This window comes from Rhinatrema bivittatum, chromosome 1, assembly GCF_901001135.1.
Source record: "Rhinatrema bivittatum chromosome 1, aRhiBiv1.1, whole genome shotgun sequence".
Lineage (NCBI taxonomy): Eukaryota > Metazoa > Chordata > Amphibia > Gymnophiona > Rhinatrematidae > Rhinatrema > Rhinatrema bivittatum.
Genome location: NC_042615.1, coordinates 808273752 through 808294895, shown reverse-complemented (window position 1 = coordinate 808294895; position 21144 = coordinate 808273752). Strand labels below are relative to the sequence as shown.

Genomic DNA, 21144 nt, shown 5'->3' with positions numbered 1-21144 from the left:
AGAGATAATACAATCAACTAAATATTTATATCACAGAGGGTATATAATCATTAGGTTAAAACTCTTGGAAGGCTTGTTTGAATAGCCATGTTTTAATGCTTTTTAAAAATATTTGAATGTCTGATTCCATCCTTAATTCCTGTGGTAGAAAGTTCCACAGTTGGGGCCCGGTGATGGAAATAGCCCTTTCTCTAACATTATTTAGCTGAGGGCGGTCAGAGATGTGCTGGTGGGTCTGCTGAAGGACCTGTTCGGTTAGATCCCTATTAACGGGAGTGGTGCCGCAAGATTGGAGAAGAGCGGTGGTGGTCCTGCTTCACATGAGTGGGAGCAGAGAGGAGGCTGAAAACTACAGGCCGGCTAGCCTTTCCTTAGTGGTGGGAAAATTAATGGAGAATCTGCTGAAGGAAAGGAGAGTGAACTATCTACAGTCTGGTGGTTGCTCGATTTGAGGCAGCATGGATTCACCAGGGGAAAGTCCTGTCAGACAAATCTGACTGTTTTTTTGATTGAGCAACTAGAGAATTGGATCAGAGAAGAACACTGGATGTGATGTACTTGGATTTTAGTAAAGCTTTTGGTACGGTCCCACATAGGAGACTCATGAACAAAATGAGAAGCTTGGGAGTGGGTGCCAAGGTAGTAGCGTGGATTGCAAACAGGTTGACTGACAGGAGACAGTGTTTAATGGTAAATGGAACCAACTCTGAAGAAAGAACAGTGTTAAGTGGAGTGCCACAGGGATTGGTTTTGGGACCAGTTCTGTTCAATATCTTTGTGAGTAGCTGGTGGAAGGGAGAGAAGGTAAAGTTTGTCTATTTGCGGATGCTACTAATAACTGCAACAGAGTGGACATGCCTGAAGGAGTAGAGAGAATGAAAAGTGTTAAGGCTTGAAAAGTGGTCGAAGATTTGGCAGCTGGGATTCAATGCCAAGAAATGCAGAGTCATGAATCTGGGGTGCAGCAATCCAAAAGAGCTGTATGTGATGAGTGGCGAAAGACTAACTCCACTTGACTCCTAACATGCACTAACGCATAACACCCCCCCTCACAACCACCCCCTCCTTTTCCTACCCCATTCCCACTCCCTCCCTCTCTCTCCATAGCCTCTGACACCAGATCTAATCGTAACCAAGTCATACTGTATATATTGTATATAGGATATATGCTACAAATTTATACTCACATTCATTTGTATTCATATGTTACAATGTTTTTTATTTCAGTAGTTTAATTAATTATCTTGTTAAATGTAAAATAGGGCAGATCTTGCCCTATTCAACCTGTTACCTGGAAACCGATGTGATATCTCGATCGAATGTCGGTATACAAAAGAAATAAATAATAATAATAATAAATAATGTGCACGGACTGGGAGAAGGACCTTGGTGTGATAGTGTCTAATGATCTGAAAGCGGCGAAGTAATATGACAAGGTGATAGCTAAAGCCAGAAGAATGCTGGGCTGCATGAAGACTATGAAAAAAGAGGTGATAATGCCCTTGAACATGTCCTTGTGAGGCCTCACCTGGAGTACTGTGTTCCATATTGGTGCCCGTATCTCAAAGGATAAAGACAGGGTAGAGGCAGTCCAAAAAAGAGCGACCAAAATGATGAGGGGTCAGCATTAGACTTATGAGGAGAGGTTGAAGGATTTGAATATGTATACCCTGGAAGAGAGGAGGTGCAGGGGAGATATGATACAGACCTTCAGATTCCTGAAAGATTTGGACAGGGGAATTCCTAGCGTCCCTGGATCTCACCGAAGCCTACCTTCATATCATTTCCAGAAGAAAATTACTGGCTAAAAAAATAAGGGGCACGCACTGACCTTTAATGGTCCCAGCAACCATTTGATGATGTGGAGAGGAAAACCCCGGTCAGCGGAGCAGACATCCAGACAAGCAGTACTCCCCATCAAGGTGCAGCTGTTGCTATCCTTTTATGGTCCCAGTAGCCCTTTGATGTGGAGAGGGCAGGACACCCTTGGGTGTCCTGCCCTCTCCAGACGGCTGATTTCCAGACAGGCAGCACTCCCCTAGCACAGGGTTTTGATTGGATTGCGGAGAGCATAGTCTGCATCCCAGGACATGTGCTGGAGGACCTTCCCTTTGGAGGAAGGCTGTGTTTTACATAAACCAGTAGCCCAGTGTAACTCCAGATACATGGATCCTCAGCACTTTCAGAAGGTACAGATTAAATATATTGGGTATCTTGCCAAATCAACCATTGGACCCCATTTGAGGTAACTTGCCTCAACAGGCACTTCTATAAAAGGAGCTCTTCTGCTTCTTACAGGCCAATGCGGTTGAGCCCATTTCTTCATAGGTAAGAAGAGGGAGTGGATTCTACTCAGAGTACTCCTGATTCCGAAGAAAAAAAGGACTCTGTCCCATCCTAGACTAAGGGCCTTGAACAAGTTTATTGAAAGAGAAAAGTTCTCTTTCAATAAACTCCACCCTCCCACCGCAATCCCTGCACACCCCTCATCATCATGCCACCTTAAATTGCCTTGACGTAAGTTAATTGTATTCTCCCACTGCTGTAAATAAGTTACAACTTATAGAATGTTTAATGTAAATAAGTGTTAATGTATAACCCTCCCTAAATTATCACACTTCTGCAGTCCTTCTGCTGTAAATACCTCCTCCTGTAAATTCCTCCACTACAATTATGGTTACGCTTTTCTACTTTCTCAGCTGTTATCCCTTCCTCCTCTATCTATACCCCTCACTCCCGCCCACCTTTTCTCGCCTGCTCCCTCCCCCGCACCCTGTTTTTTGTAATTTTCCTCCTTTCTCAAGTTCATTGTAAACCGGCGTGATGTGCCCGCACGAACACCGGCATATTAAAAGCTGTTAAATAAATAAATAAGATGGTTTCCCTGGGCACCTGAACCTCCTTTCTACAAAATAGGGACTGGCTATGCTCTCTTGATCTGAAGGATGCTCACACCCACATAGAGAGATTCCCTGGTCACAGGAATTATCTGATTTGTCTTGGGATGCTGTCACCTCCAGTATCATGTGTTGCCTTTTGAGCCTAATATCAGCTCCATGTGTCGTCACCAAATATCTTGCTGTGGTAAGCAAGGGGTGATCATGTATCCTTATGTGCATGACTGACTGAAGAACACATCTCCAGCGGGAGCAGCAGAATCGATGCATATGTGACCATCCAGGTGTTAGTTACTAGAATTCATTATTTACTATCTCAATTCCCATCTGAGCCTGTTGCCTCAACTGGAATTTATCAGAGCTCTGCTAGACAGGACTCAAGAAAAAGCTTTCCTTCTGCAACAAATGGCTGTCACCCTGATGTCTCCTGCAGAAGATATCCGGATGAGTCAACAGACATCAACTATACATGTCAATCTCATAGCATGCCTCCATATGAGAAGAACCTAATGAATGCTCAGGTCACAGTGGCAGGCCAATTAGGACCTATGGGAGAGCATTCATGTCACACAACCGCTCAATGGCTTTCCAATCTGGTTAGGGGCACCCCTTTCTAAAATTTTCCGATCCAAATTGTACTTACAACAGATATGTCTATCCTGGCCTGGGAAGCTTATGTAGAGGGACTTTATACCCAGGATCTTTGGTCTTCTCTGAAGTAGTTATCAGAAAAAACTTCCTAGAGCTAAGGGTGATCCAGTATGCTGTAAAGGCTTTCAGAGATAGGTAATTCAACAAAGGTCATCCTGGTTCAAATGGACTACAAAAAGAAGCAGGGAGTTACGGGATTGTACCTCCTGTGGCAGGAGGCTGTTCAGATGTGGGGCTAGTCCATCAAACCAATAATTATTTATATTCCAGCTTTTAAGGCCCTTCAAAGTGGATTACATTCAGGTACTGTAGTCATTTTCATGTCCCCAGAGGGCTTACAATCTTTGTACCTGAGGCAATGGAGGGTGAAGTTATTTGTTGACGTAAAAAGGAGTGGCAGTAGAATTTAAACCCTGGTTTCCTTGATTCACAGCCTTCTGCTTTAGCCACTAGGCACACTTCATCTCCAAGGGATGATTATCAAGGCCGCATACTTTGTTGGCATGGAGAATGTCTTGGCAGGCAGAGCCTCATGAATGGCCCCCGAACTGGGAGGGTGGCAAATGAGATATTCTGCCAGTGAGGCACACCCATGGTGGTCCCACTGTTGTGTTCAAGAAGGAGGGGAGCAGAGCAAACTGTCCTTGTCTGCCTTTACTTTAGATTGGGGCAAGTGTCTTCTGTATGTGTATCCTCAGATTTCGCTAGTTGCAAAGACTCTGTTGAAGCTCATAGAAGACTGAGGAACTTTGATGCTCATAACTCCTTTTTGGCTAAGATGTATCTGGTTCCCATGTTTCAGAGAGAGATCCATCAGGGAACCAATCAGACTGGAAGTTTCCGAAGCTCTCATTACTCAGGAGCAGGGCAGGTTACACTATCCCAATATGTAGGGTCCCTGGCACTCACTGCCTGCAACCCCCAGATCTATTAAATGATATCTCATGTTCTTTGGGCTTCAAGAAAGGATTCCACTTGAAAGTCCTTTGTGTTTAAGAGGAGGAGGTTTAGTTTGTGGTGTGAGAATAAGACCCTAGATCCTTTCTCCTCCTCCATACAAAAACTGCTGGATTACTTTCTATATCTGATTTTGGTCTTAAGATCAAATATGTAAAAGTTTATCTTAGCGCAGTTGGCACCTACCATCATTGCGTATAAACCAATCTCTGTATAACCTTGAGTAGTTTAGTTTATGCAGGGCCTGTTTCATGTGAAGCCTCCCATCAGGCCTCCTGCTATGTGTTGGGACCTCATTGTAGTTCTGTCCTAGCTAATGAATGCTCTCTTTGAGTCACTGTGCTCAAAGTGTCTGACCTGGAAGATCAGATTTTTGGTGCTGGTCACTTCAACGATTAATCTGTGGGCTTCAGGTCTAGTAACTTATCCACCTTATACCGGGTTTTATCATGATGGGATTGTCTTATGCACACATCCAAAGTTCTTACCTAAAGTGGTGGTGGAATTCCATCTTAACCAGTCATTCATCCTTCCTTCCAACATTATTTCCTAGGGCATATGTCCACCAAGGTGAACGAGTACTGCACAATTTGAACTGAAGAGAGTCTTGGCCTTCTGCTGGAACAGACTGAATCCCATAGAAATTCTACCCAGCTTTTTTGTTTCTTTTGATACCAACAAATTAGGGAGAGCCTTTGCCAAAAAGACTTTATCAAATTGGCTAGCAGATTGTATCTCCTCCTGTTGTGCCCAGGAGGGCCATATCAAGGTTCACTCTGTCCGAGCCATAGCAGTATTGGTGGCTCACCTATGGAGGAGATCTATAACATTGCAATGAGGCGTTCTCTCCACACATTCACATCTCACTACTGTTTGGGTAGGAATGGCCAACGCAACAGTAGCTTTGGCCAAGCTGCCCTGCAGAATTTGTTTGAGGAATAGAATCAAACTCCATTCTCTCCTAGGACCCATTGTTTTTGTTCAAGGCTGCCCCTCATAGATTAATTATAAATGGAAAAAGCTTGCTGCAAACAAAAATATTGTTGTGTGTGTAACTGCCACTTGTTTCCCCTTTTTTCGTTGGCAGCCTGTAGCTAGATTCGCTATGTAGATAGGGCACGTTTTCCTAAGGAAACGTGCCCTATCTACAGCAGGCCCGACACAGTGGAACGCGCTCCTGCCAGACATCCGACAAGAACCTTGCCACTCGACTTTCAGAAAGAAACTCAAAACTTGGCTGTTCTGCCAAGCTTATCCAGGAACATAAGCCCTTATTCTTTTTCTTGGCCTTTCTGCCAAGCTTATCCAGGAACCTAAGACCTTCGCTTCACATCCTGCCTGCTCGTTTTTTCCATATTTCCGCAATGTCCGATTCATTTAAGATTGTTCTGGGCACGATATACCCTACTAGTATTCTACGCTGCAGATCTCTGTTTACTCTTACAAGTTGTAATTGGCCCTTCTCCCCATTCTTTGTACTGACTACTTGTTATAGTTATCTGTTTATTTGTTGATTGTTTTTAGCTGTTTATCGGTTTTCAGGACCATCCATAACTTAACTAGAATAGTCTCCCTTATCCCAGTTTGTGTTCCTTGTTCCATGTACCACCTGCGTGCGAAGCTCTTTTGCTTTATTTCAATGTTTCACTGTAAACCGATGTGATTTGTATGTCATACAGGAACACCAGTATATAAAAATTAAAAATAAAAATAAAAATAAAAAAAGTGTGAGGACTGCCATCTTGCTTGTCATTGGAAAAAGTAGAATTGCTTATCTGTAACAGGTGTGCTCCATGAACAGCAGGATGTTAGTCCTCATGAAACATGTCAGGCTCCTTTTGGAATTGGTTTCTGATGTTTTTGTGTTTTTGTTTTTTGTTTTTTTTGCTAAAATGCAAGATTGAGGAGCCTCCATGTGGATGGAATGGCACGTGTGGGCATGTTCAGTGAGGCTCAGTCAACGTTCTAGAATAGTGATGGCCAACCTTTTGAGCTCAGTGTGTCAAAATTCATAAAAAAATCGAGCATAACTCGGGTGGTGTGTCACTTCTAGAAAAATCCATAATTTTGTGATATTTGTAGCTCTAATCAACAAAGTTATAATTTTAATATATATACTGTATTTATTAATAAAGCAAAAACAAATAATTCTTTACCTTACCTGCTTAGTGACTTTTTTGTTGCTGAATTTCATTGGCTAAATCTTCAATTGAAGGTTGGTATTTCGTACACTTCAAGTCCAAGCAAGCGTTACAAACTTCATCTGTCAGTCGGTTTCTTTTATTGGCTCCCATTCATGTTCACAACACTCCCTCCCCATCTCCCAGGCATGCACACATTCATTCTCACACACACAGACCCCCAGGCAGGCACCCATGCATTCACACACATACACCCCCAGGCAGAGTCCCATTCATACACATTCACACACTAAAGGTAGACCCCCCCCCTCTCTTTCTTTTGCCAGCAACCTCAGAACCTCTCTCATTCCTCTGCTGCCACTGTCACTGATGCCGCGTGGCTATTGCGGAGGTGCCGATTGCTGCTACTGACACTGAAGTCCATTCTGCTGCCTCCTCTGTGCAGGCCCCGTGGGCTTCCACTTTCTCCATGCTGATCTCGTACATTGTGAGATCCGTTGAGAAAGTGCTATTCTTGCACATTCCCAAAGAGTACATGTGCCAATCACTAAAAAGTACTTTTTTTTTTTTTTTTTGCCTTTGCTGTCTGATCTTAGTTTTCTAATTGGTTGGTCACAGGCTTTTTTTTCACCTTCCCTTTCTTATTTTTTTGCCAATTCCTTTTATATTGTCTTTTTTTCTGTTTCTTTTTTCTCCATCTTCTTCCCTCAAACACACAGTCAGGTTCTCATTCTCACATGCATTTCTCTTTCTCACACACACAGGCTCTCACTGGCACATGCTCTCTCTCATACAATCATTCATATACACAGGCTCTCACTGGCACATGCTCTCTCTCATACAATCATTCATACACACAGGTTCTCACTGGCACATGCTCTCTCATACAATCATTCATATACACAGGCTCTCACTGGCACATGCTCTCTCTCATACAATCATTCATATACACAGGCTCTCACTGGCACATGCTCTCTCTCATACAATCATTCATACACACAGGCTCTCACTGGCACATGCTCTCTCTCATACAATCATTCATACACACAGGCTCTCACTGGCACATGCTCTCTCTCATACAATCATTCATACACACAGGCTCTCACTGGCACATGCTCTCTCTCATAAATCATTCATACACACAGGCTCTCACTGGCACATGCTCTCTCTCTCTCTCTCTCTCACACACACACAGGCTCTCACATGCTGTCTCTGCAAACATTCAGGTCCTCTCTCTCAACTCACCTCATACACGCACTCTACGGGCCCTCAGCCTCTCTCTCACCTCTGGGTCTCCTCTTCGCGGGTCGCCGCAGGATGGGCTCTGCGGCGGCCCTGATCTTCTCGGGCCGCGGCAGCCCTGCTACCGGGCCTCTTCCTCTTCTTGGGCCGCTGCGACTTGGGATTCGCAGCGACCCGCGGCTCCTCCTCTTCTGCACGCGCTGATTCGCTTCCTCCTTCCTGCCCACGCGGCTCCGGCAATGTTTACTTCCGGGCCGCACAGGCAGGAAGGAGGAGCATCAGCGCGTTGTCTTGAGCCTCATCGCTGCAACGCATGAGCCTCCCTGCGCCCGGGGGCATTGGTGGGAGGGTAGGGGGAAACTAAAAAACACATTTAAAGGCTCGGCGCAGCTGAAAAAGAAAAGGCTCGGCGCAGCCGATTAAAAAAAAAAAAAAAAAAAATTCCTGATAGTCCTCGAAACGCTGCGCGTGTCAGCCAAAACGACTCGGCGTGTCACCTCTGACACGCGTGTCATAGGTTAGCCATCACTGTTCTAGAAACTTTGACATGATATAAGTTTTTTCCTGGCTGAGCTCCATCAAATATCACCCATGTGTGAGGAATGCCATCTGTCCTCTGAGAGTACTTGTTACAAATAAAAAAAAAAAAAAAAAGCTGAGTTGCATTTCTGTCAAAGGCGGCAGTTAAATCAAGGAGGACCAACACACTAGGGTATCCTTTATTTAAATTCTGATGTAAATAGACCAATAAGGTTAACATAGTTTATTATCATCTTATATTCCGCTATCTCCACAATGTTGAACAGGGATTACATAAAAACATACATAATAAAATACTAAAACATATAAAACATTAATAAAAATTAAGACAACGCACTTCAAACCATTGCAGACTCATCACTTTCATGTGCTTACAGATTGATCAGAATATACCTGTACAAATAACATTGCTTTCAGTTACTTCTGAAAATTTAAATAATCTTGTACATTGTGGAGTTTGAGAGGCAAAGAATTCCACAACTCAAAAGCAGCAATTAATGACTTTACGTTTTGTTTCTTACAAACGATATATATTGATGGAAAGGGTCATTGCAATGAGGAATGTAAAACACAAGACTGATCATACCAGCTTATCTTATCTTTCAAACATAAACTTTTGGAATATACTTATTTATGTACAAGAGTTAAAAATCTTAAACTTAATATGGGCAGAAATTGGAAGCCAATGAAGATTCTTCAAATACAGGGATAAACTTGCACCCCAGTGCAAACCAAACAAAATGCGAACAGATGCATTTTGAATTAATTGCAACACATTCGAAGCAAATAGTTAGGCATTCTCAAATATAACAAGTTATAATAATCAAGATTATTGAACATAATTGCCTGCCCCATAGTTCTGAAATCTTCTGTTGACAAAATTGCACGTAATGATTTAAGCATACATAATTTATAAAAGGCAATCCTTGCAACCTATTTTACTTGTGATTTAAGCAAGAGGTTAGAATAAAGAGAACATGGGAAAAATAACCCATGCTATAGTTACACAAGGTTCCATATTAGGTGCTACAACCCAAGAAAGAGATCTAGGCGGCATAGTGGATAACACATTGAAATTGTTGGTTCAGTGTGCTGCGGCAGTCAAAAAAGCAACAGAATGTTGGGAATTATTAGAAAGGGAATGGTGAATAAAACGGAAAATGTCATAATGCCTCTGTATCGCTCCATGGTGAGACCGCACCTTGAATACTGTGTACAATTCTGGTCGCCACATCTTTAAAAAGATATAATTGCATTGGAGAAGGTACAGAGAAGGGCTACCAAAATGATAAGGGGAATGGAACAGCTCCCCTATGAGGAAAGACTAAACAGGTTAGGACTTTTCAGTTTGGAGAAGAAACGACTGAGGGGGGGATATGATAGAGGTGTTTAAAATCATGAGAGGTCTAGAACGGGTAAATGTGAATCTGTTATTTACTCTTTTGGATAATAGAAAGACTAGGGGGCACTCCATGAAGTTAGTATGTGGCACATTTAAAACTAATCAGAGAAAGTTCTTTTTTACTCAATGCACAGTTAAACTCTGGAATTTGTTGCCAGAGGATGTGGTTAGTGCAGTTAGTATAGCTGTGTTTAAAAATGGATTGGATAAGTTCTTGGAGGAGAGAAGTCCATTACCTGCTATTAACTAAGTTGATGTAGAAAATAACCACTGCTCTTACTAACAACATTAACATGGAATAGACAGTTTTTGGGTACTTGCCAGGTTCTTATGGCCTGGATTGGCCACTGTTGGAAATAGGATGCTGGGCTTGATGGACCCTTGGTCTGACCCAGTATGGCATGTTCTTATGTCTAACTTCACTAGATAAAGTATCTGTAAATCCACAAGAAAGCATATTAACTGAGATGATAGTTTTTTTTCTTCCTAAGCCAAAGAACAGTGGTCTTATCACAATTAAGAAATATACCATTTGTACTCAAGCAATCCTTCACAAGTAAAATGGATCTATTAAAGGCTTCATATGGGAATTCACCAGTCCTCGTGCTAGAAATATATTTTATGACAAGTCAAGAGATGACAAAATTTTTCCCAAAGGCTGCATATAAATATTGGAGAACAGCAGACAAGAGACCCCCTGCAAAACTCTTAAACCAGTCGTAAGGGGGTTGTTATTCAGTTGTACTGGCTTACTTTTGACTTGCAGAAAAGAGCAGAACCATGCCAATACTCTTCCACCAATACTTATCCACTGCAATGTTGAAAGCAAAATTTCATAACAGATGGTGTCAAATGTAGAGGAAATGTCCAACTGCACCAAAATCCCTGTCTTACAGAATTCTAATTTACAGCAGACATCTATAAAGAAAGCAGCAAGGTTTCAGTCCAATAATCCTTTTTGAAACCAATTTATTCCTTGTCTAATAAACAATTCTCTTCCAGGAAATCAAGTTGGGTTAAAACCCATTTCTCCAAAACTTTACTGACTGAACATAGATTTGAAATTGTATGATAGTTCAAAACAGCAGAGACCAAGACTGAATGATCCTATGCTATTGGCCTTACAATTGCTTTCTTGAAAGATTTAGTTACTACATCTCAATAAAGAAGTGTTTACTCTCCCAACAAGGGTTTTTAATAACCCAAAGTGGACAAGGGTCTAGACAGCTATGAGTTGACTTATGTTAAGTAAGGTTTCTCCTAAAATTTGAGGAGTTAATGAATGGAGCTTGGACCAAATGATCTGTACATCATAACTACTGGAACTCAGTAAGTATATTAGGCTTGGATGTAATATTCAATGAATTTTGTACCTTCAAAATTTTACTCTGAAAGGGTAGTGCTAAATTCTCTTGATGGAGCTTTCTCATACTCCTTTTTGCACTTCAGTCAAACTTTTAACTACAGAGAACATTTCCAGGGGCTTATTTTATAGAATTTGTGATTAGACATGTATAATAGGCATGCTTGTTCTGCGGAGATTTACATTTACGCCATTTATGTTCAGCTTTTCTAATCAGGTTTTGTTCTGCTAATTTTTTAGTAAACCATAAAGCATATTTGCTGTGTTTTTTTCAAATATATTAGTTGGAGCAGCAGCATCATAAATCTAACAGTAATGTTCCATTAGTCCACTGCATACTCTGTAATTTCACATCCAGCTTGTCCTCAGTACAAGCATTTTCCCAAAAACTTTAAACTTATCCTTTGCAAAGTCATTCTAACAGTACAACTCACATAATTTAAACAAAATTGGAATTTCCTCTTTGACAGAAAATATCAATATTCATGATCTGCCCATGGGATAGATACTTTTTTTTTTTTTTTTTTACAAATAAAACTGTGGAATCTTCATTAAAGTAATGGGATTTCTACCATCCAGTGGAGGATCAGAAGCTCAGGAATCAAACCATGCAGCTTTTGTTGTCTCATTAATAAATTCCTGTCAAACCTAGATCGGAGGGTAGGTCTTGGAGACCATCTCACTCTAGAAAATCTGCTAGTTGGTTTCTTATGATCTTTTAAATAAATGTTCCGTAAAAGGAGAAATGTTCCGTAAAAGGAGAAATTTAGAGACTGATTTGAAATTACAAATGTTATCAGTAAATAATGAAGGTTTTTTTTCAAGCTGGGATGGATATTTGCATGTATGTAATCCTGACAGGTACTAGAAGTAAGGGAGGAATCTGCAATTCAACTGATGTGGCCCAAAATGTTCAGTTTTCTTGAGCAGTCAAATAGGAAAAATCCCAAACTTCTGTTTCAGGAGAGGGACAAATGCCTTCTGTCTTCATTGGCATGTCTTCTGTATGCATATCTTTCAATGACTTTGGTTGCAAAGCCCTTAAAACTCAGAAGAACTCATAAAAATATATTTGTAGCTCCTTATTGGCCGGAGCAAATTTGGATATCCTTTCAGAAGGATCTGTGCCTGTGAATTTGAAGAGGGCATCAATTTGGCTGACTCTTTAAAATACAATACATTTTTTGATCCCTTATGTTTCAGCAGTTATCCCATTTAATCTGTACCCTTTCTGATGAAGATTGAGAGCACCAATTTGAAACAGAGCTTATTGAGAAATTTTTAATAGATCAGTACTAATTCTGCTTTCTTTAGTCCTTTAATATTGAAACACTATTACTAACCAGCAGACTAGATGATTATAAGCAAGGATTTGATTCTTTTTTTTAAATTCTTTATTTTAACAAAAATGACAAACTATTTTTTGTATAGAAATACCAGAAATAAACCAAAGGACATGTATAATATATTATAACAAGGAAAATTTGTATTTAAAATTATCCATCATCGAAAGGAGGGGGGGGGGGGGGGGGGGGAAACAGGAGAAAAAATATATGGAAAAGGCATTACATGACTTCAAATATCATGAATCAAGTAGGCGTTCACGAAGAGTCTAAGGGACTTGAAGTTAAGGGCTTTCTGGAATTAATAAAGGCCTGAAGCTGTTTAGGAACAAAAAAGATATAAAACTTGTTTGCAACCCTAACATAAATGTTGCTCCAAGTGCTAGTACATCTTTACGAAAGGCTAAACCTTCCTCCTAATATCTGGGAAGCAAAGGAATATTCAATAAAAACCCTGTCAGCTAAACCCATAAAGGAAATAGCAGAATTCTTAAAGTAATTCTTCATAATAAAACTCAAGGCTGATTCAGAGGAAAAAGTAACCACAAGAGGAGATCTTCCAACAACTTCAAGATTGGAAGACTCAAGAAAAGCCGTTAAATCCAGGTTCACATCCCGAGATTGAGTGCTCCCAGATAAAATAAAATAAACTTTATTTAAGGCAGGAATTGTTTCCTCGGGAATTTTCAAATTTTGAAGGAGATAACGCCGAAGAGCCATCCTGGGAAGCTCACCCACAACCTTGGGAAAATTAATGACTCTCAAGTTAAGTTGGCGAGACTTATTCTCCAGTCGTCAAGTCTATGCTGTAGAGTATTCCTTTCTTGTATGAGGGAAGATTGAAGATTCTCAATACTAGAAACCTTTTGTTCAAGAGAAGAAAATCTAGAAGACATTTGAGATTGGGATGCTTCGCAGGTAGAAGCATATAGATTCAGACAAGAGGAAACAGAATCCACCTTTAAGGAACACACAGCACAAGCCTGGCACATGGTCGCTATCAAGTCCCAAAGACTCTCCAAAGTAACTATCAGGGACAGCCATCACTGGAGAAATAGTACAAACTCCAGATTCACCAGTGTGAGCTTCACCTATGTGTAGAGAATCAGGTAATCGGCAAACATTCTCCAGGGGAGAAGTCCCCTCATTTGCAACCAAAGAGGACCTGGACACTCCCTCCGAAGCAGAATGCAACACGGCATTCACTCCCGGTGCCTCTGCTATATCTGGGTCCTGAGCATGCTGAACCAGTGGCAGCCAAATGTCAAGAAGGCTCAGAGAAACCTCCTCCCCAACTGGGGAAGACTCCCATCTGTCCGGCCCAGCATGGGGATATTGCCCTCTTCCAAAGATGATGTCACTGCGAATTTGGAAATAAAGCGCTGTCTAGAAGGCAGAGAGGGCTCCAAAGGGTAAGCCCTAACTTTGCCTTTTTGTTTGGGAGGCATACCGATTCAACCAGCAAAGGAAAAGAGGAAATTCAGAGCAGCGTTGATGCAGCCAGTCATGTTGCCATCTTGGAAAACCCCTCAATGCATGGATTTGATTCTGTTGGCTCGGCTGGCTGATATTAAGATTTCACAGGTTGTTCTTACCAAGTGAGAATTGGCTTTTCTGAGTTATCGGGTATCTGCCAAGAATTGGCCTTGCATATAGATGTTTAACATCTATATGACACCTATGTATGGGTTAATCTCAGGTTTATCTTCTACCCCTCTGCTTCCTGCTATCTAAACTGAAAATCAAACATTTTGTATATGCAGATGACATACAAATTCTCATCCCTATAAAGAAATCCCTTCAAAATACTTTAATTTTCTGGGAATATTGCTTTCAGGAAATCAGCTCACTCCTCACCAAACTCAACCTGGTCATCAACAAGCAAAAAACGGAATACCTCCTCATCTCCCAGGATGACAACTTCATTCCTAGAGAGATATCTAACTTTATAATTGATCAAACACAAAAAGATATGACCTCTAATCCTAATCCTCCTGCAACAATCCTGGACAACATCAAAAACACTTCCCATGTAAGAGATCTAGGCGTGCTTTTGGACACTCACCTGAACCTCAAAAGTTTTGTAAATAACACAATTAAAGAATGCTTTTTCAAATTACAAGTTCTGAAAAGACTAAAACCCCTTTTGCATTCACACGATTTCCGCCTTGTCCTTCAATCAATCATACTCTCCAAAGTGGACTATGGTAACGCTTTGCTACTTGGTCTTCCAGCCAACTCCACCAAGCCTCTACAGTTGTTACTGAACTCAGCAGCCAGGATACTGACCAACGCAAATAAGAGAGACCACATTACACCCATTCTCTTCAAGCTTCACTGGCTTCCGATTAAATACAGAGTTCTCTACAAAGCCATGACCATTATACATAAATCCTTAAACAATTTAGCCCCAATTGATCTTACTATTCAGTTTCGCACCAACAAATCAAAAAGACCAATAAGAAAAGCTTATCAAGGCTCCCTTTTTGTCCCTCAAGCCAAAAATCCACTAAGTAACAGAGCTTTTTCCACGGCAGCTCCCCCTCATTGGAATTCACTTCCTCCAGACCTTAGACAGGATCCCTGCCATCAATCCTTCAAGAAAAATCTGAAAACTTATCTATTTAATCTAGCATTTCCCTGATTTCTTACTGTAGATTTACCATGGCAAATTCGATTTTTGTTTCTTTTTCTTTTTATAATTTCCTCCCTCTAATCCTTCCTTTTTTTAACCACCTTTCTGGTCCCTCTGTTCTTTTTTTCCCCCTCCCTCTCCTCTCCTCTTCCTCTCTCATAATTTTCACTCAGTGCTCCCTCTCCTCTTCCTCTCTCATAATTTTCACTCAGTGCTCCCTTGCTCTATTTTCTCTCGTTACTTCCATATGTTATTTAATTTTAATTTTTTAATCCATTTTTTGTTTTCCTGTAAGGCATCTGGTAAAGATGAACAATTCAAACTCTGTGTTTTATTATTGTTCCAACAGGTTTTCATGTTTTTGATGTTCTTTGTTACATGTAATGCTTTTCAAGCAAGTTTTAATTGTTCAATGTAAACCGATTTGATTTGCATCTAATGCAAGAAGACCGGTATATAAAAACCAAAAATAAATAAATAAATAAATGTTACAGGTTGTGTGCAGATGGCATACACTCTTTTTGTCCAGGCAATATCAATGTGCTCCATAACTTTCAGCATGGTGTCCATCTGTTTATCAGCAGTCAAAAGGTGGCTATTTCATAACAAGTTGGCCCTCAATGTTGAGAACATAGTAAATGACACAGTAACATAGTAAATGACTGCAGAGTTGATTAGAGTAATAAATGCTTCTGTGTGCAAGTTACGCCCCATAACTTCTCTTAAGGATGTAGTAACTGCTGCTCTGTGTAGGTTAAATCCAAGCACAAATGTTACATCTTAAGTTTAACACAAGTTACTTGGTTTCTTCATTTCTATCCTTTAGCCACTAGGGATACTCTGAATGTATCCCATGCTCTTTTAAAGACAGAAGTTAAAAATTTGAATAGTTTTCCATCTAGTGACAGTCCCTTCTCTTTCAGCTTTTGAAGGCTTTGAGTTGCCCATAGCGACTCAGCTAAGAAACTTGGGCATCATGCTTGAATCTGATTAATCATTATTCATTACAGATCCAAGTCAAGACTGTATTAAAAACAGCTTTCTTTAATTTGTGTATATTGTGTAGTTTAAAACTTCTAGTTAGTCTTTGTGATTTCTGAACAGGAGTACACACATTAGTTCTAGCAAGCCTGTATTACTGTAATTTGATTTACATTGAGTTGCTGGCAAATGTATCAAGAACTCTGCAGATTGTTCAAAATTGTGCTATATGCAATCTCACTGGCTCTAGTTTGAAACCACATCACCTCTGTTCTCTCCACTGGCTACCAGTGTAGTGGTGGATTAAATATAAGGTGGTTACGATCCACAAACTCCTGAGTAACACAATCTCTCCTTGGGTTTGGGCCATGCTACATATTTATAACTCTCCATAGGTTCTTGGGTCTATTTGTTGTGTCCTACTGGATGTCCCCTCCCCTCATTTAGCCTATTTTTCTGTGACTCTGGGTAGAGCCTTCTCAGTTGCAGGATCTATGTTTTGTTCCAGGAGGGAATTACAATGTCTAATCACATGCATGCACTCTTTCAAGAAGTAACTTAAAATGTTTCTATTTAGGGAAACATTTAATGCCCCAGCTAGAGTGCATTCAGTCTAGGGTTGCATTACTGCTTACCCGCTGTCGTAACTACCGTAGCTGTAATAGCTTCTTAGAAGGTTTATGATATGTAAGGGGACTTCTAGGAGCCTGTATATGTAATTTAATTGATCACCTACTTAAAAGATGACAGACCGTGAAATATCTCATTGTTTTTAGGTTATGCTTTTTATGACTGTTACTTTGTACACCGTCTTGAATATTGAATTAGTGCAGGTAATATTTTAAGTAAATTCTGATTGCACAGAACCAAGATAGATTTTTTTTTTTCTTCCCAACAACTATTTTCTGGTCCTTATAGCCTAGATGCTGAGTAGGAAATAATTTATTCCCTTAGATTCTCTAAGAGTTTTTAGGAAGGAATCCACCAGAATAAAAAAAAAAAGGAAATGTTTTAGTGAGGATTCTTCCTGTGGGTCTTCCTCCTTGGCATTCAGCTCCTCCCGCTCACATCTCTGGGGAACTCAGGCATGGCGGGTTGAGCAGTCTTTTGGTGGCATGGTAGGCCGCAGCTGTTACTTCGTAGCGTGTGTGTGTGTTATCGGTGTGTGCCTACTCACCTCCTTGTACATCTAGATCCGTGTCTCTTGTTGGGTGTGTATTGCTAAGCGATTTTCTGGACGCACATTTTGTGCATCTAGTCTGTGTATGTATTATGTCAACCTATTTTGCTGATAAATACTGATAAAAGTCATGGCCACTAGCCTTGGTATTTTAGCACCTTGTTTAATACATGAGGACCTGATGGGTTTTATACCTGAGACAAGCAGCAAGCAACAGACTACTGAATTTGATTTAGACTGCTCAGGATAAACAACAATCTGCAGTGCTCAATGATGCTGAAAAGAGGTTTGATAGCATTCACTTGGAGTATGATATACTGACAGCTGATTTGTCTGTTGCTTGTTATCACTATCTTAAGATCATTTATGAGGTGTGAATGTCTTCTGTGCCACTCCGAGCTCTCATATTCTGTGTTGCTGTTAGTGACCTGTTAGATCTGTCCATGTATGATCAGATAATATTGCCTACTTATTAGTGATTACAAATTTTTCTTTTAAAGCTTTTGAATTTATTCAGATAGAAGTTATAAAACTAGACTAAGGGAAATCCCACAATATTTTCCCTTAGGGGATTTTCCACAGCTTTTAAAGATTAAGTTGCCTGAAAAACCTCAAAACTTGTAATCTCTGTCTATTCTGCTCCTCCCATGAAATATTAGGTAGATGCATATTCCTTAAATAATTGCTCATATTTTCCTCAACTATGCAGCTATTCCATAAACCTTGTTAACTGATTGCCATTAACCTACAAATATGAAGATAATTATCCGTGTTTCTTGGGTGGAAATGGAGCATATCATTAGGCCAGACTGAAGTGTTGGGCTTACTTCTTGTCTTAAAAGTGGGGACATACAGAAGTGTTCAGTATATTGTTTAAGTATATGGGTGTCCTTTAACAAAAATGGGGGAGAGGAGCCCCCAACCTTCCAGGTCAGTGAGCGAACCCCAGTCCTCGAGTGCCACAAATAGGCCAAGTTTTCAGGATATCCACAATGAATATACATGAAATAGATGTGCATACAATGGAGGCAGTGCATGCAAATCTTTCTCAAGCATATTCATTGTAGATATCCTGAAAACCTGGACTGTTTGTAGCACTTGAGGACTAGAGTTCGCCTTCACTGCTCTAGGTTAACAGTCCATGTTCTTTGAGTGCTGATTTGATTTGAGAATGAGATGTAACGTCTAGTTGTGTGAATGAAAGAATGAGATGTAATGTCTAGTTGTGTGAATGAAAGAAGTAAGCTGAGTTAATGGAGAAGTATGTGAGTGATATATTTGGTGATGTGGAAGAAAGGAGCGGATCTGGACCAAGAAGGGATAAACAAGAACTGATAATTGCCATATCAACAGGTATCAGCACACTGCGCCACAAGCTATATATATATATATATATATATATATATATATATATATATATATACTCTTGCTTTGTCAGTTTATTCTTCCGTTTCCTATGCAAGTAGGGTTTTTTTTCAGTTGGCTTAGGGAATGAACTTGTATTGCTACTTGGGCTGACTGGACTGAGTAATTTTGTCCAGCTTCTTTTCCCTTTTTGTTTGTTTGGTGTCATTTTATATTATAGAGCACTGGACTTGCTATAGAATCCTAACTTTATGTTGAAGCATTTCTGCATGATGCAATATATTAAGTATGAAATTTTCCCATTTAGCAGTACTAATTGTTGCATGACTTGACTTGTATCAAAGGAAAGACAAACTTTTGTAGTAATTAAATTGTAATATTTAATTTTAGAAGAATTTCTTTTTTTTTGTTTTTGTTTATTTTTTTTACCTAACTCTTGTATTTCCCTTTGGTAGTTTTTAAATTGTTTATATCTGAGCTTTTTAAAGCAGAAACAGCCATTTACTATGGAAATGCAAGTGAGTGGTCCTCATGAGTGAAAATTAAAGTACTGTTGCTGCAAATGGATTAAATTTAAAAATTACATGGACTATGCTGATAATCCTTTCCACATAGTCTTAGCATCTTGGATACCATAAGACAGGATTAGATTTGTACGAACCACTGAAGGATAAATTGAACTGCATTTGTATTTCATGGTGGTGGTTCATTTCTAGGGATGTGCATTCGTGTGTGATGAAATAGGAAATATAGACGCTATTTCCTATTTCATCGCAGTTTGGGGGAGGGGTCCCCGAAACGATAGGAAAACCCACATAAAAAAGCAAAACAAAACCCAAACCCACCCCCAACCCCCCCCCCCCCCCCACAAACTTGCCTAAAGTCCCTAGTGGTCCAGTGGGGTCCTGAGAGCGATCTCCCCCTCTCGGGTCGTCTACTGCTACTAATCAAAATGGTGCCGATGGCCCTTAGCCCCTGTCACATGGTAAAGGCAATCGGTGCCATTGGCCAGCCCCTGTCACATGGTAGGAGCAATGGATGGCCTGTGACATTTTTTAAGATGGTGCCGGCCATCTATTGCTCCTACCATGTGACAGAGGCCGGCCAATGGCATCGATAGCACCTGTCACATGGTAAGGGCAAAGGGCCACCGGCGCCATTTTGTTTACTGGCAGCTGATGGCCCGAGAGCGGGAGATCACTCCCGGGACCCCAGCTGGACTACCAGGGACTTTAGGCAAGTTTTGGGGGTGTCGGGAGGGTGGGGGATTCTTATTAATTAAATCTGAAGGGTTGGGGTGTTTTTTTGTTTTGGTTTTTTTTTCCGGATCTGGACAGCCGAAAAAAAATCGGCCCAAAACGAAATTTCCCGCGGTGGGCCGATTAACTTGGGCCGAACCAAAAGGTTCGGCCGAATCACATCTCTATTCATTTCTGACTTTGTTCATTGGATAACTGGTCAAATTATGATGATGCTTGTGGTTTATCATAAGAGGTAGTGAAAATATTAAAAGCTGGCAGATGTAAGGGAGTAATGTGATGGCAGGGTTATTAATCTGTCTTTTTATTCTTTTAGTTGTGATGGAAAAATTGTTTTGAATGATTCAGATATTTTGCTTATCAGCTGCTCTCGGTCTTTTAGAGGGTGGAAGTAACTTGACATGGTTTTCAGGGCATGTCCTAACTAAAAAGTGGTAGTATCTTTATTTGCTTATTTATCTTAACCTGCATGTACTTTTTCACATTGTGGTCATTAAAACTGTCTATCTTGTTTTTTTCAGGCAACAGCTGAACAGATTCGCCTCGCTCAGATGATTTATGACCAGAATGATGCAGACTTTGAAGATAAAGTTAAACAAGTGAGCTACAGATACCATTGTTCATAGTGAACTTTTATCCTTGCCTTGTCATTACATTTGTTCTTACTGTTATTTCCATAACAAGTTTCTTGTGAATTTTGCAAACTGTGACATGTTTGGAAGAAACTATGTTAGTAATTGTCATTCTCACAGGACAAGCAGGATGGTAGTCCTCACATATGGGTGACATCACAGGATGGAGCCCATACACGGAACACTTTTGTCAAAGTTTCTAGAACTTTGACTGGCTCCTACTGGGCATGCCCAGGATGGCACGAACCCTGCAATCAGCAGGGGTCCCCCTTCAGTCTTCTTTTTTCCGCGCAGCAGTAGCCAAGTGGTTTAAGGAGCTCCACAGAGATTCCTGACAGGAATTTTCCTCACAAAATTACTACAAACTTTCATACCCCACAGGGGGTCCCCCTTTTGAATTTTTGCTTCCGCGGTACTCCGGTAAGTTTTTATGTGGTTCCGGTCGATTTCCATCTAGTTTGGCTCTCGCGGCCTACTGGCCGTCGACCACACCGTGGCTCAATTTTTTCAAAAGCCATTGCGTCGGGGTTCTGTCTGTGCCCGGTACTCCTCCTCA

General features: G+C 40.6%; 1 protein-coding gene across 1 annotated transcript in view; it reads left to right on the top strand.

Annotated features, from left to right (window-relative positions):
- Window positions 1-21144, top strand: part of UBAP2 (ubiquitin associated protein 2) — a 597209-nt gene that overhangs the window by 115961 nt on the left and 460104 nt on the right. Inside the window, 1 exon segment of the mRNA XM_029581175.1 lies at window positions 20478-20555. Coding sequence (XP_029437035.1) covers window positions 20478-20555 — 78 coding nt within the window.